At 40.0% G+C, this 17,465-nt stretch overlaps 1 protein-coding gene across 5 annotated transcripts in view; it reads left to right on the plus strand.

Moving 5' to 3' along the window:
- LOC132907418 (uncharacterized) overlaps window positions 1-17,465 on the plus strand; it is a 46,437-nt gene that overhangs the window by 16,900 nt on the left and 12,072 nt on the right. For all 5 annotated transcript variants that reach the window (XM_060960512.1, XM_060960508.1, XM_060960511.1 and 2 more), the window contains exons 2-8: window positions 4,400-4,518; window positions 4,833-5,007; window positions 12,161-12,491; window positions 13,044-13,347; window positions 13,541-13,828; window positions 14,559-15,775; window positions 16,519-16,917. In XM_060960512.1, coding sequence (XP_060816495.1) covers window positions 4,429-4,518; window positions 4,833-5,007; window positions 12,161-12,491; window positions 13,044-13,347; window positions 13,541-13,828; window positions 14,559-15,775; window positions 16,519-16,917 — 2,804 coding nt within the window. In that variant the 5' untranslated portion in view covers window positions 4,400-4,428. The remainder of the gene's footprint in view (window positions 1-4,399; window positions 4,519-4,832; window positions 5,008-12,160; window positions 12,492-13,043; window positions 13,348-13,540; window positions 13,829-14,558; window positions 15,776-16,518; window positions 16,918-17,465) is intronic.

The following is a 17,465-nucleotide window of genomic DNA, read 5'->3' on the forward strand; positions in this document are numbered from 1 at the left end:
TTGCTTTTATCAATAAGCACGTGAAACATCAATTAAAAGAATATATAACCCATTACACTTGCATTAAATTGGAAATGTTCATGCATTTATGGAAAATTAATTTGTACTAAAACGTGCAGATTGCACGCGACGTACAAAGATATGGAAAATATTAAAAGTATTATATTTGTTAATAATATCCTCAGGCTGAAGCGGATATTTATTTAACTCTTGCTGCTTTAATCTCGAGTAATGTAAAAATGTGACTTTGCAGTAAATATTCGCAGTGTAATTAATTTTCGTAGTAGTCTGCTTGTTCTTAACATCTCGAATTACACGAGTTCGAATAAAGTTCCTTCCTTTGACAGACAACCGCTAAAGTTCATCGAGAGGACTAGCATTCCATTTCAAAGGGAGGAACAGGAAAGAAATTACATACCGTCTTCGATTGGATTGTCCATTTCCATACTTCAGCCTTAAAATACCTTCGACTATTCGCTAACTTCTACCAATATCTTCGGCTCGTCTATTCGACCTGCTCGAATTCAAAGTTTATCGAAAGGTGGAACAAAGGGTCGAATAAACCAAAGTTGCCAACGGTGAAACGCGTTTCAGCGAAGTCGTGCGTTTTAATTAAAGTTCGAGGAATGAGAACACGGTAGCCCACAGACGAAATTCGGTATCGGTAGAATTATTTAGAAAGGATATTCGATAATTGAACGAAAACAACGATTTATTATCTTCTTCGAATAATCTGCTACTATTAAGTTCTTCGTTTCTGTTTGTTCGCAGATTAAATATTTCTAGCGAATTATTAATGTTTTAACTACCAAGATAAATGTATAACGTGAATTAATTTTCTACTGAATTTACGTACTTCGAGTGACGTTGTACAAGTTTGAAACGGAACGTTTCCAGGTTCCATTATTTTTTCAAGCTGCTCGCAAGGTGGAGAAACGAACAATTGCAAAACCAACGTTTGACCTTTGTCTGCTCTTTCCGCTAACATTGTGTGCTTAGAAAATAATCTTTTTCGTTAAAACAATACTCCGAAATAGAGTTTTACTTTTCGCGAAAATCTTGTTCGGGCTGTTATTTTCGAAATACGCGTGCAGTAGTTTCGAAAATGAAGAAACACCAGAAATAGGATATTCGTAAAAATAATCCGAGTGAAACATTTAAAGAAATGTTTTATCGCTTATCTTGCACCGCGCCTATTTACATCGCGATAATTCAAAAGCATCTTTACAAAGTAATGGAAATCGAACAGTTGGATCCAGTTGTGCTAGTTGTTACCTCGCTAAACAGAATTCAGTTCGTAAATCAAACGTGAGACTTCAATCATCTCTAAACGAAATATACACAAATATATATCTAACTTAAGCTAATACTTTTATTATCTAAATCATCGATCGGCGTATCTTATCTGACTACGATAATTTATTTCCTATTCTTCCAATTACTTTCAACGCACCAAAATTCGCTATCTCGGCAGTAAATTACGTTCAATGATTAATTTGGGTACTTAAGGGCCCGAGACACGAAATTTCGACTTTGGCCTCGACATACCGAGGAAAATTCCAGTGCTGGCTTGTTCGTAGTCGCTGCTAGTTGGTGTACATTTTCGCGGCTCGCGCCCGACAACTTGTTGACGCTTCATCGTTTCAAGGGGAAACCTGGTTCTTCGCAAGGTTCGCAGATTGCTCGGTTTTCGTGACTCGATTGTCTTTCTCTCTGTCTCTCTTTCGCGCAGATTCACTTTGGTCCGTCCTCTCGTAAACCTATATAAAGCTTGGAAAATATTCGAAAGACGACGCTTTTCCGTGGCTTTCACGACGCCACAGAAAACGAGGTAATAAGGTCGCGTAAAAAACATTTAGAGATCGTTCGATGGAAAATTGGAGCTGCGGTGCTCGAACACCGGTGACGTATGACAAGTGGCCCTCAATGTCAGCACATCCTGCACGCTGCGAGCTTTGGTTAATCGATTCGTCCTTCGCTTAAACGTTCTAACGTCGGCTCTGATTAACTTCTTCAACGCTGCTGATCCCTCCCAACGTTCGTGACTAGGAAAATTGCCAGTGAATTTTACGTCCTACGATGTTCCTGCCGTTTCTATTCCCACACTCTGCCATTTTGCATTCTTCGTTTTTCAGATTTTCGCGTAGAAAGTGACAAACCATTTTTGCGAGAATATTCTTTGCATGATTGTTAAGGTTATTGGATGTATGTGAATACAAAGGAACGCGTGGATAAATTGTAAGGTAGAAAATATATATTTATTTTGAATATTAAAGTGTAAGTACAGATTTTGGAATACAATATGAGCTGGTCCAGATCCGCACGCTAGCAGTGTTACTCTATGACTAAAAAACCCTGAAGCCAACGTTGCATGTGTATCGTTTATGGCTTGCCTTTGACGCAGTCTTTTGTCTTCAGTGCTTGGGAAAGCTAAAGATCAGATGTAGAGTTTTCTTAGAAGTGACTACCACTTAAACAATAATAATAATCAAAGTTTCTGTAAAACCAGTGATCCGCCACTGATTCGTAATTCAGTGAGTTGTTGGTGAATCTTATGCTTCTATTCTCGTACTTTTTGGTGTTTTACGTTCTGTTTCACACTTTCTTCTTTTTTTTAATCCACAAAACTGAACGACTGTTTTGGAAGCACTGTCTTTACAAAGAGATAATTTAGCGAACATTTTAACGAAGATAATACCGTTTTTGATCGAGCTTTATCATTTTGACGCACGCAAGTGGTAAATGTTTGATTTTTATCGAATAGTTATACGAAATTAACACGTTGATCGCTGGTTGTTGCTGGTGACAACCGATGCCATGTTGACGTGTCGCGTAAATGGTTTTCGTACTGCGTCGAGAGGATCGACGAGTTTAAACAACGAAATTCCAATGCCAACGATGGGCCACGCAACTTTGCTTCCACAGTCAACGTGTTAATCTTACCACGTTGTTAGTCGTAATTATATAATGCTTTCAAAGCTTCTATCTCTATTCCACGATATTCGTTCGTTCGATTTTTCTATTTTCGAAAATCCACGCTGTTTGTAGATACAGAACTCAATTCTTTTCGCTGGTATTTGTAAATGTCAACATTTGAAACGACCTGTGGAAGCGAGAGTAGTGGCAGGAAGTTTCGAGGAATTTCCTCCTCGAAAATTCGACTACTCTCGCTATCAATTTTTAAAAACGATCAAAAATGCGCGAGAAAGATGACCTTCCTTGCACGTGTTTGCTTTAGAAACTTGACCGATAATCGAGCAGTCGTGAATCATTTTAACACTTTACCGACCGATATCTCAGGAGCAGATTCTCCCTGGCACCGGCTGTGTTTCGATTTAGATTCTCCAATACCATTCTTTTCTTTCATCGCAAACAGTAAGTTTTTCAAATTGGTATAAAACTGTGGGAGCTTACAAAGCAATGCAACTGAGTACTAAACTAAAACTAAACTAAAATTTAGTACTAAATAACAAATTACTGCTCAAATAATGAGAAAGATTGTCGGCGACAAAAAGCCGATTAATATGCTATAAGTCGGTAAGCGTCGGCGACAAGAAACCGATTAAATCGGCTATCAGTCGGTAAAGTGTTAACAGTCGGACAGAGGTATCTGTGTCTGTCGAGACCTCTGCTCTGAACGTAACACACGTTGAAATAATAAAACAAACAGGGACACATGGAAGAAGGAAATAATTTTTCCCGCGCATAAGAAATAATATTAAGCATAGGTTGAAATGCGATATTTTTCAAACCGGTGTGCACAGGAAGAAACAACATTTCCCTACGTTAGTTTGCTATTTTCCAAAAATGGATCATTTTCATTCGTAACATTATGTGTTGGAAAAGGTTGTATTAGGTTGTCTCAAAAGTGTCTTTATACAAATATTTATACAATATTTATGTACAAATCTTTGTACAATGAAACGTTTCTACTCTGATATAAAATATTTCAAGTAAAATATTTCTAACCTGTCAAATGTTGTGGTCTTTATCTTCGGTCGTTCTGCAGCTGTCGTACGATACGTTTCGTTTGCAACTGTTTCGTTTTGCATTTACAAGACAACAAATTATTGCGCGTCTGTTATTTTCTTACAAAATTAAAGAAACTTTTGGGACAACGCAATACGTGGATATACGTTGGGGTCCGAACTGGACACTGAGCTCCGCCTATCGGCTTTCCGAGTGTTCATCGGCTCTTCAGCTAATTGAGAATAATTTAACACGATTTGCTACGTTCCATCTGTAGCAGCGGAACAGTGCACATTGCATAAAATGTACATAGAAATGATCGTAGAGTCGATGAATTACGACGACTGATTTTTCAGGAGAAAGTTGGCAAACTCGGAAGCGGGAGAAATGGGACGCGAGCAGATAGACTAAAATAAAGGATGTTTTGCAGCATCATCGAGGGCTGAGCTATCGAAAAATATGGCGTCAGGAATACCGAGCGTACATCAGAGGAAGCTTGGACCAGCGCCGATAGCATCCTTCGAAGACCTGTCCGACGAGGTGGAAAACGTGAGTCCTTCCCTGTGTCCTCCCTGAGTCTCCTCTCTAAGTCGGCTCTTATTCGAGCGGGGATACCGCTCGAAGGTCCGTGTGTGTAAAATCGTGGAAGATCTCGTCGATCGCGGGATTAACGTGCGTGCGCGTCTCCCCCGTCGAAAGAAAGTCCGAAGCTCCGTTTGTCCCCGGAAGCCCGTAGGTGTGCGACACATCTGTGCGTGTCGTGTCCACCAACCATCTACCAATCAGCCAACCAACCAACCACTCAACCACACCCCAGTGACTGTGACTCGACGACAAAACCAGCCTTACGAATTTGAATGCAGGGGGAACCGGCTGCGCGAATGCCAGGCATCGTCGAGGTCACCACGCCGGCAACGCCTGGTAGTTCGCTTAAGACACCCAGCACGCCGAGAATTGACATCAGCAGGGCGAGCAGTTCCTCCCACCATGAGGACAGTAACTCCAGGGACTCTACGCCCGAGAGGGAACTCCTTGCAGGTATTACATTCTTTTTCTTTTAACGTAGTGCAGTGTTGAGACGCGACGGTAAAATCAAAATTGTAACCCGAGGTTTCTGGATGATCGACCGATGCTAAAGATCATGCTGTGGTTACAGCGGATACGTATTCGCAGAAGTACGGACGTTTTGGCGAAGTCGATGCATCGACGTAATCGAATATCTGGGCGACAGAACAATTAGCATGTTGCGCCTCTGAATCGAGTCTACTTTTTTCAAGAAAATTCTCGGTTTACGTGTTTCTAAGTCGTTTAGCTTTTTACGCCGTAGTGCAAACATCACATTAAGATCGTATCTTATTGCCAGATGTTCGCAACCTTCGATTCGTTCTCCTTTAAGGTTAGAAAAGTGTGACTTAGATTCTGGCACCGGGCTTTGGGTAATTGTATAGATTTTTCTAAACGTATGCTTCGCAGCTTTCGCCTGTGAATGAAAATTCATCGGAACGCTAGTTTGTCCGAATACTCGACCGGTATAACCGTGGCCTAATATCCAACGAAAGAATGCTCGCGTGTCTAACCAGCGCCGACTTCATCCACTTTAGCCATGGCCTTAAGGCTCGTACAGACACGTCCAGCAATTTAGTCTATTGACGAGTAGCTGCTGACTACGAGATGGTTTAGCGGATAGAGAGCGTCCGGAATTAGTAGAGTTGAGTTACAGGTTTAATTGGATGGTAGTGGTGTGGGAACCCTACCCTGCCAGAAAAATCTAATCAAATGGATCTACTCGACTAAACCGTTTTATTAAACAAGTTCACTAGATTTTAGTACCCACACACGGTAAGTTATTTAATTGTTCGCCACTCTATTAGATTACCGACTAGATTACTGAACGTGTTTGTATGAGTATAAGCGTTAATACGGGAAACAATAGTCCGGAAATCTCGGGTACACGCACCCCTTAAAGTAGCGAACCATGGCTGCACCGCCGCATCGTTTCGGGTCTTCTAGTCAAAGCCCATCGCGTATGTACAGACGGACGTATAATCGCAGGGGCTGATCGACTGTGTCAACGAAAATGCAGCTAAAAATGAACACATTCGATGATCGCTATTTTATCACTATACGTACATTGCTTTCTACCTAATTCTACTACGTTCTTTACATTGTTTCTGATCCAATTATTTTTCTCTGACATCGAAGAAACGCTCCAGCTTAAATAAAATACGAAGAGAGATGTTGTTGGTGATTTCTCGATAGAATTTCCTATTAAATTTCTTCTTGAAACGTTACATCTATCTTCAGTTTGCTAAAATGAGGTCAAGATCGAAATATACAAATTTCAGAATCGTCATTGTAAAATAACACGAAGAAAGACCTCGATTAAATCTAAAAAAAAGAATTACAAATGTGATCGCCGGTAGTTTCTGTGTTCTCACTGCGTCTAAATTTACGTTTACAAATTGTGTTTCACAAAGGTGAAGGGGTCGCATGAGTGTATCCCTCGACTCTCCTCCCCTGCGTGTACTTTGTAGCCCCACTAGGAAAACAAGCGAGGTCCGATAAAATCGCGAATGACTCATCGACGATAGCTTCCGTTTATTCGAGTTAACAATTCGATCTAAGAACATACTGACTTTCGCCAAAGGGATACCAAGCCCTCGTAAGAAACGAAATTCGGTCAACGTGAAGAGGAAAGAAGTTTTCGCGTAGAGGGAAATTGGAAGTTAAATCGTTGCTGCGAGAAAATTGGATTTTCCACGGTCGCGAGAACGTGCGACGAGATTCAATTATATCTTCAGCTAGAGAGTGCTCGTTAGTGCTCTGCAGTTTCTCTGTATCACGTGGAAATTTCGAGTGGCAAACAGCGACAGCTTGTTTCTTCGATCGCGCGAATTTCCGCCAAATAACATGCACAGGCGAGCATCAGGTGATCCCACTTGAAAAAAAAAGAAAATAGGAACAGAGTATAGAATACCTCCCAAGATATACGTAATTCGAAAAAAAGCGTTTCAAATAAAATTTGTTCTGTTTCGAGGGGTACACGACGACCACTAGGTTTGCCTATGTGAAGGCGTTTTCGAGGTCTTTCGGGGTGACCCTTGTTTCTTTAAATGGAACTATAGGTACATTTTTGTATACGTCATTCGACGCAGTTTTTCATCCTGTACAGAAGATTATTAAGAGTATTCTCGGGAGTATTAAGGGTATTAAGAGTATTAAGGAGTGGCGGATATTTGTTTGCAAATTCATGTTTCATCGAACACGTGTAAAAGAGTTAGGACCTAGTCAGGAATACGTTTCACTCGCCAAATGTGCCGTTTGATGCAAAAGTGACGTAAGTCGATTTTTGCCTATTTGGTTAAACGTCTCATCTCGAAAACGTAAGCTTCGTTGTATTTTATGCAGAAGTGGTGTAAGTATATCTTCGTTAGTTCCTCGATGTTAACAGAATAAGTAAGAATCGCTCGCTTGCGATTCATTGCAAAATTGTTTGACAATTGAAAATTGCCTGTGGCTATTGACAATTAAAAATTAGTCGAAATATCCCTGTGTAGACAGTGTGTATAGGATGTTTCCTACCTTTCCGGCCAAGTAGTATAAATAACGTAATTTAAAATTGAAAATAAGGGTAAAGCGTCGCACGGAGTTTTCTGTCGTAAACGCTTCGCGGCGAAGTTCTAAACCGAGATGAAACGCAGTGAGAAATATGCGCATAGGAACAAATTTGTTATCACGAAATACAGAAAATTGTAGCAGGTATCATACCGAAAAAACAACTATACAGAAAGAATTAACACAGTGAATTGATAACGTGGTTTCAATATCTCGACAAATCCTCTTTTGAAAATTTCTTGATTCGGAACGTAAGAAATTTAAACATCCAAACAGTTGTGTCCAAGCAGTTTCTACTTACAGTAGATATACTGTAACGTAGAATCCTCTGCTACGTACGCATATTTAGGCTGCGTTCGATGTTTCTACGTTACGCTCTAACTTTATAACAAAAGCGTTTACAGAGCCAAACTTCGCGCAATATTTTCTCCTTATTTTTCGCTCGTAGATTACGCTGCTGTAGTTTGCTCGGGAAAATTGAAAATACCCTGTACGACTTTGTTGTCTCTCCTCTGTGAATTTCGTTATTCAGTAAGGGTAGTTTCGTTATTCAGTATAATCCGTCGTAGGCGATAGGTCCCCTCTTCAATTTCGCAGCTAACGAGACGTTCGAGACTCTTTCGTTTGGTCGTCGATCCCTATGTCTTTTCTACGGGTATAGAGAAGCGCCGTTTCCTTTAGAATTAAGTCGTCCAGGATGGAGACGGTAAAGTAGGCAACTGTAACGATGCCTCTTCCCTTTTGGGGACGATGAACCTCTAGATGCGTTACGTGGAAGATATCGATGTAACTCGTACGTGTTTGTTTGAGAAAAATAGCTGACGCAGTTTTACGTCTGTATACCGTGTAGCTGAGGATATTATTAGACGACTTAGCGTAGACGAAAAATTCAAGTACCCGTCTGGACCCTGTTGCATCATTCAACCGACATTGTTTAGAAACTGTAAAGTAATAGTTAATAATTTGATAGTTATTGACGTTGATTGATTTTCATTTGTAGGAGCAACGAGCTTGTGAACGAAACTAGAATTCGTAAACGAATTTTACGAATTGTAGGAATTATACGAGTAATGATTTTTGTACCATCAAACGAGTGTTATTTAATAACAAATCAAATAATTTAATAATCAAATTAATCATTAGTAAGATTTGCTGATCACATTGGAAACAGTAGCCATCTGTGAAAAGATCTATCTGTTAAATATTAACCGTTTTACGGTTAAACATAACATTGCAAAATTTCTGACGAATTTCAAAAGTTGTTGTAAAATTTCTGTCTCAATTGTTATCGCACATGGTATCAGAGATCAATTGAAGAAAGTCGAGAATACGTACCTTTAGTGTCTGTTACATGAAATACAAAAAGTCACAGCGATGAAAAAAGATCATTGTCTAAATCGACGCTTCTTGAACTTTTCTCATTCGCCATCCCACTTTGCTCTGGAAAAGTTTTACACAATTCCACTTATATACGTAAAATGGTACATAAAGTAAATATACGAATGGAACATTAATCGATAATAAATGAGGCAAGTTCAATTTGATGTATCGAATTGAAATTTAAGAATTGTAATTCTTTGTTGCATTTATAATTGTATCGTTTATTATCACGTATCGAGACGAAACTAAATTTGCATATCGATGAAACGTACATGCTTGTTTATTTTCGCATAGAGCATTATAACTTGGTCGAGTATTTAACATAACGGAGCATTTTCCATGTTTTTCAAAGACAATCCACATTTCGATTTTACGATCGTCAATGACGAAGAGAATCGTCGTTTTGCAACAGTTATTTAGTACAAAATATTACGAGCGTGTTTAAAACCTTCTCAGAAATTGTTGGAGGTTCTGTCCTAATTCCATATAGAAATCCGTTCGAACGATGTTTTTAAATCTGGCGCTCTATATCTCGATCGATAACTCGATAAATCCTTCTTAATCCTTCGATGACAAATTATCGACATTTCTCATTTCATTGTGACAATTGCAAAAATTATTACGAACTCGTAATTCTGTTGCGTGATCTTATGTAAAGTTTAATCATTTTTGCTCTAAATTTGCATTTATTCCGAATTCCGAATTTATTCCGAACCTAACGAAAACGCACATCGCCATAGTTTATTCTTTATGAAACGCCTAACTCTATACTTTCCAAACACGAACTTTTTTTCAATCCTCCGATTGAAATTTTTCGTTGTTTTATTACATCGTCAAAGAGTTAAATCGACGTTTGAAAAAACGTAAAAAGTTGGTCCTTTATAAATCGCCATTATATACCGACGCTCGGTAAAATTTTAAATTCTTCCACCGTCGTCGCTATTTAATTCTCCCTTCGAAGAAAAACTTTCCTTACACTTTATTACTTCCACGCGTCACGGCGCGCTAAGAATTAGTCGAAGACCTCGATCAGCGCGAAGACCGTGCAACTTTTCAGATCTGTAAAAGTTGTGAGAAATTGAACCGAAGCGAATTGAATGCGACTTATTCGAGCAATCGCGCAAATATTTTGGATTTACAGAGACATATAGCGTGACAAATGGTATAGGAAACGGTACATTTTTTACGTTATCGAAATATCTATCTGGAAAATCTTCCTTCGTATGAAATATTTTTTCACGTTTTTATCCTTCCTCAACCTTCTTCCTTGTTTCATGGTTTCTTAAAAAAAAAAAAAAAAAAAAAAAAAAGGAAAAGAGAAACAAATGGACTCGCCCAATTTTTGCAGCAAAATAGCTGTTCGACTGAAAGACGACGTTCGAACGATATTAGTTTAATAAACGGGTAAACGGGTGGCGTATCGATTCGACAAAAGGTGGTCGCGGAGGACGATTCTCCGGACGCGAAGAAGAAGGTTGCCACGAGGCCGGGTCGTGATCGATCGAGAACAGGCCTAGTGTGTTGTTCACCGGTGTCTCTAAATGCTCCCTCGAGATAACGCCAAGCCCTGTTTCTGCTCGTGTTCCACGAATTAATAGTGGTCGCGATGTTATGGGAGAATTCAAGGGGAACGAGGCCTAGCTGCAACTTTGTCCTATATTCCAGTTGCTTTGTTACAACTGACGCACACACATACAAGTAGGTAGGCGAAGAAGCGACACGATTTCTCTTCCAACAAGCTCGTTTCGTTTTTATCGCTGATTCGCAACGCGGTGACGCGATAACGTGTCTTTGAATGACGACTCGACCTTTTCACGAAACACAATGGTTAATCGTTCCTTCTCATTGATTTTTCTTCCCTTTTCTTCTTTCTTTTCTCCTTTCACTCTTTCGAATCGATGCAAACACGGAGGACAAGCTTCAACATCCACTTGTACCGTGCGGTCCGTTTAACTGGCTCCTCGTACACGTGTTAATCCGCTAATAATATTAGCATATTCGACAAGTTATAGGTTAATGGATTATTCACATAGTCTTATCATTTCACGATCTTACGCGAAATAGGATGATCAGACGATAAGTAATTTGAAAAATTTCATTATCAAATTTCAGCTGTTTTACGAGTCGGGTAAGAAGGGCAGCTGCTGTTGGTAATTTGTAAAGTGCGGCTTGCAAAATTTGTATTTTTAAGGTTTCTATAAAGCGGATAAGGAAGGCAGCTGATATTGGTAATTTGGAAACTACGACTTGCAAAATTTGTATTTTTAAGGTTTCTATAAATCGGGTAAAGAGGGCAGCTGGTATTGGCAATTTGGATACTGCGACTTGTAAAACTTATTATGTTTATACATAATGTTGCTTTGATTGTGCAACAGGGCCCTAACAATATTAGCGAATTGACGAGCTATAAGTTGGTAGATGATTTCTAGTTGGTAGAACGTTTACGAGTAGACCTTTGTATTAAATAGGAGTATCGGGTGGTTTATGATTTGCAAGATTTCATTTATGCATATTAAATGTTTGAGATGATTTATCGATAGCTGATAATATCAGTATCAATAATTTTACAATTTTAGCTCAAACGGGATAATTTGGTGACTCGTAGTTTCTTATATTTCATCTATTTTATCATTTATAAACACGTTCCTGTTAAGAAGATTCCTATCTTTTCCCTAAAAGTGCCTATTTTTTGATAAGGATGTCTGTTTACACGTGTTATTCTATCAGATCCTGTATAGTAAATTTCGATACTAGTAGAACTTATTGGATAATTTATAGCTTGTAAAATTTCATTTATTTTATCCTCTACAAACTCGTTTCTTTTTAAAGGTTTATCGATACCGATTCTATATGTTGGGTTGGCAACTAAGTGATTGCGGATTTTGCCATTAGATGGTATTGACAAAATCCCCAATCACTTAGTTGCCAACCCAATATATTCTTTCTATTTTTTCGCAAGGAGTTGCCTTATGCCCGTTTACACGTGTTATCCTATCGGTACCTGTATAGTAGTTTTCGATTCTGGTAGATCTGATCGTTAGAATTTATACGTCGTAATTTATTTATACTCGTTAATGTTAAATGCTAGATAAGTTAAAATTTAGATGTTAGAAAATTATTCTATGGTAGAGACTGTATCGATATCCACTTTCACGAAAATATTGTAACATAAATAACAAAGATGTCGAATTACTAGGCGGAGAACCTCCACCTGGGTGCAAGCTGACTCTGGGCTACAAAGAGGACGCCCAGGATCTAAGATCGTCGACGGAGGAGCTCGACTTGCAAGATCCCATTCACGAACAAGATCTGAAAAGAGAATCGAAGAAATTGGCGAAGAGGCGAAAGGAGGATGGCTCCATGTCCGATTATAGCGGCAAACAATTAGACAGAGAAAGGAAGGACAGCAATTGCTCGGAAATCATCCTATTGAACATCAGTGGAAGAACGTCTAGATTATCCTCCGTGGGTAGCCAAGGTTCAGGAGCCTCTGGCAAACTTTCCGTTGTCTCTGCCACGTCGTCCAGGTAGATTAATCAGTTGCTCGTTCTTGCAACGACCGCCCACTTTATGCAAATTTCTACTTTTATAAAGAAAATTTTCTTTCAGTCACTAAATGCGTTATGATGTGTAGTTATTTGATTTATTTTGTATAACTGAGAAAATTGTTCGTGTTATGTTCGTTCAAAGTGTATCTTTGTATCTTTTGTCGTACACACGTAAGAAGTCATAGTTATTTTTGACTTATTAAGCTACCAACTGCAGAATACGTGTTACTTTACTTTGCATTGAAAGCGACACGAAAAATTGCTCCAAGAACGCCCATTTCTTGGATATTTCCATATCGAAGTTTATGTATTTCCTGAAAATTAAACTCGAAATTTGTTAAATACCGAGATTGTAGTATTGCGACAAGTAAATGCGACGTTGCCTAACTTACCTTCCATTTTTAAACAGATGTAACAACTGTTCTAAGACTGTCAGGTGGCGTTGTAGTAGTTGTGGGATGAGAGGGAATTTCCGTAATTTGTATGTACGGATGATAACGAAAATTAATCGATATCTTAATTAATTATCAGGTCGCCGAGTCCGCACAAATGTTTACTGGAAACGTCGTTCTGCGGAAGCAAACCTACACTGGCAGACAACTTGATAGAACCGTCGAAACCAGAGACCGACGACCTGGAGAAGATCCTGCTGAAACGAGAAGCAGACACGACGAAAGCACTGATTCCAGACAGCATAAAAGTATCGATGGTAGATGGAAACTTGAAACCAGATCCTCTGGATAAACCTAGGAGACGAGGACGAGAAGAGAGGAAGGAGATCTTCAAGAGGGAAGTGGAGATCACGAAAAGATTCTTGGAGAAGGTTAATATACAGGTAAACTCTAATCGACAACAAGGGCTGGTTTTTCAAACAAACTCGTACCGCTCTCTTTCTTCTTTTATCTTTTTTTTTTTTTTTTTTTTGCCAAAAAATGTTTCACCGATAATTTTTCACATATGAACGAAAAATTAATTTACAATATTAGTTCTGCAATATTATACCTACGTTTTGTACGTGGATATTGAAGGTACCAGTGGTGAAGAAGTCAGATGAATCGCCAAGTACAACGACGTCGGAGCAGCAGTCGGTGAGAAGTCAAGCGCAAGAGGTACAAAAGCCAGCGACCTTGGACTTCAACGACAAGAGGAAAAAAGCTCAGAACTTTAAAGAAATCGTACAGACCACTCCCACAACGAGCAGCGTGACCGGTAGTCCGAAGCTACCAAGGCATCAGAAAGTTCGCGATCTGGAAGGTTCGCGTACACCCAGTCCCTCTTCCGTTTCCAGGAAGAGCAGTTTCGCCTCTCTGTTCAAGGTACCCTCGTGTTTCCGTGTTCGTAGTTCGTATTAACAGCGAATGCTTATTATGTATTTGATACACACGATCTGTCTAAAAGATGACCGAACTCTCGAAAAGTAACGAGACACAGGCAACGCTTTCGGCAAGAAGCTTTTTACTTTATTACTTACTTAGGGTAGCTAGCAATTAAGTAACAGTAGAGTAATGGAAATATATGTTTTTAGGGACAGGTTTGCAAGTTTGTATGGATTTTACGAAGCATCGGTTGTTCGTTGCAGATAAATAAACATGGAACTTGAACGTTCTACTAGATACAGTAGATTTTTTAGTTTGTATTGGCGTTTGGTCCTAGTCACGACAAAGAGACAAAGAACGAAGAGTAGAGAAAGAATATTCTTGCGTCGTAACGTCGAGAATATAGCAAAATTATCGATGTTTCGAAGCAATTGTTCCGGTATATATATCCAAATACTTGCATTTTGCATTTGTTGGCAAAGTAAGAGAGAAGAATCCGCGTGTATCTCGATGACAGGAGTCTCGTTAAACAGAGACGTTATTCGCTGAAGTAGTTCGGTTACCTTTTGGCACAGATCGCGTATAGTAGAAATTAGGCTTGTACGCTTCACACATCGTCCACACCTGGATTCCTGGCTTTGTCTTTGTAGAAGATCCGCTAGCTTAATCGAGAAGAATCTCGAACAAAAGACACTGCATGTACTTGACCACCGCGTGTTCAACTTTTAAGGCCCGTACAGACAGCAGTGTGTTGAGCCCAGAATCGCCGTCTCCGAGCACAAAACCACGTCGTAGCCTCACCTCGAAGATCAAGGACACCACGGAAAGTCTGCGTAGCAGATCGAAATCGCGCGAGCGAGTGACCTTGGACAAAGGGTCTGGCAGTTTGAAAAAGGACTCGAAGAACAAGGGCGTGTTCTCCTCGACGTTGAGTCTGTTCAAGAAACGCGAGAGAAAGAAGAGTTATGACGAGGCGATAGCGGCATCCTGTGGCACGGAGTTGGATAGTTCCGGAGGACACCCGTCTTTAGAAAGTATAGGCCACGTGGAGTTTCGTTTTAACGCTGAAAAGGAGAGTCGCAAGGACGACTCGATTTTCATAAGCCTGCACGCGGATGACAGAAACTACGAGGAGGCTCTGCCTTCGGAGAGCGTGTCGATACCATTGGAAACGCCTACCAAGCTGCTGGACGAGTACGAATCGGAGCCTCGAACCGGAAGCATCGTAACGGAAGTGTCGATAGAGCATTATCCACCCGCGACGAGGATAAAGACCGAAGCTTTGATCGAAACTACGCCGAGGTCGTACTCGCGGGACAGTCAGACCAGCCAGATCATACCGCAGAGCAGTTCGAAGGATTCTGAGATCTCGAGGAGCTCCTCGAAGGACTCAAAGCTGAGTAGCCACGGGAAAACCAGCGAAACCGCTGTGAGATCGTCATCGTCCATCGATAGCAAACCTCCTGCGGACCATCGAATATCCAGCAGTTCGTCGAAAGACTCGATAGGAAAGAAGGAAGCTACGAAGCCGAAAAGGAAAAGCAAAGAGCTGCAACAACCTGTCGAACCAACCGAGATAGTCGAGGAAGACGTTTCAAGGCAGAAACAGAAACAAGTTGAAACGAGGGAACACGCGCCGGTTAAAACAGTGGAAAAGAGGCCAGATTTGTTGGATGACGGAACGAAGACTGTGGATGGACTGGTGAAGACACCAAGCGTGATCTCTGATCTGGATCATAATAGTTCGGAGTCGGAGAGAGACTCGGAGATCGAGTTTGTTAGGAACAAGGTGGAGAAACTTGCCGAGGAATTGCCTGACGAGAGGAAGGGACTGTTCTACGAGGAGAGCTTCGAAGAGGATCTTCCTTATGTACCCACCACCCTACCCCTGGAGAAAAGCGTGGCTGTGCCGATCCTGCCTGTGAAACAACGACTTCAGGAAGTAAGGTAAGTGTTATTTACAATTGTGCTGTTACTGCTCGCTGATTGGAGCGTACTTTTCTTTCTCTTTTGTTTCACACGATGTCTGCAATGTTGCGATTCACTATCCGTTTATTCACAGCCCTGTTCAGAAGTCCCGAGACAATTACGTTCGTAAATATTGGAAGGTTTGCTTAAAAACAGTGAGAAGCTAAGTATATAATAAAAAGAAGTCAAGTGTATCATAAAGACACGAGGAAATGATATTTTATGATTCAGAAAGTATACGCTACTAATGTATTAACGATATGAACGAAATTCTAGATTCTAAGAGTAAATTTCCAAGCTCTACATTTTTAAACAAACCTCTAAATTCTACACTTGGAAAGACATTTCCAAGATCTACTGGGTTGACAACTAAGTGATTACGGATTTTGTCATTAGGTGGTATTGACAAAATCCGCAATCACTTAATTGCCAACCCAATGCATTTTGCAACGAAATTTAAGATTCTAAAATAGAGTTCTAAATTTAAGATCTTTTAATAAAATTCTAAACTCTCAATAAAATTCCAGATTCTGTATCTTTAAAAAAAATTCAAAGTTCTACGAATATCATAATAAGTGAAATTCACGATCTTCTCCAAACGCTTTCGTAGGAAGATCTTTTACACAGAATAAATGTCCAAAGACTTTTTAACAGAACTGTATCGCGACCATGAGTCTTACCTTCAATAACAATACCAAATTAATAACGTTATTCACATCCAGAACGATACCAATCGAGAGGCCGCGTTCAACGACGCCGATAAACCCGACGCTGCTCGACGAGTTTGTGATGCAGACGTCCCTCGACGAGCGTCGTGTTGAGAAGATGAAGATATCATTGCCGCGAGAAGATAGCTTTAAATTGAAAAGTCCGCGGAAGCACGCGGCCAACACGTTTATGGAATTCGCAGGCAAAGTGCCTGACGGGGGACGGAAGAGCGCAGGTAAATCGCCGAGTCCTCCTCCACTGCCACCGAGGGCCACTGCTAGGCCGAGCAACTGGATCAACTTCGAGGAGATACCCGAGAAGAGGAAAGCGCCGAAAAGGATCCAGACGATCCCTCGACCTGAGGACGAGGTGAAATCGGGTGGATATAGCTACGTTCAACCGGAGGAATGCAGGTACGTTCCTTCTTGTTGAATAGATGATGGAGAACACACTGGCAGATTTTTACGCAAACTCGTGCTTTTATAAAGCTAATTAAATATTAGGTTGTTAGGCCGAAAAGTTTCTTATGGAAGTTTTATACGAAAACAATAGATGCAGAAGATTTGTCGTTTTATTGGGACAAAGTGGGTCGTTCGTGAATCGATAAAATGATATAAAACAGAAAATGTGCATCTATTATTTCCTTATGAAGCAAAAGAAACTTTTAAGACAACCTAACAGGTGGAACTTGGTTGTAGCTAGAATTTTATCATCCACTAGACGTTACAACAAGTCATGAAAATACTTGTTAGGTATATTCATAATTAATTTCAGTATTTTTGTCTTTGTCATTTTATACGAATCGTTATCAATGAATGATAATTTGTTACTCGTTACTTGTACCGGATTTATGTATCAACGTCGATCATGTTTATTCGTTGCTCGTAAAATCTCACCAGTGAATTGCGTAGGATAGCCTCGAAAGTATCTTTTTGAACAATCTTCGGATAATAATAAATTA

This window comes from Bombus pascuorum, chromosome 5 (genome assembly GCF_905332965.1).
Source record: "Bombus pascuorum chromosome 5, iyBomPasc1.1, whole genome shotgun sequence".
Classification (NCBI taxonomy): Eukaryota; Metazoa; Arthropoda; class Insecta; order Hymenoptera; family Apidae; genus Bombus; species Bombus pascuorum.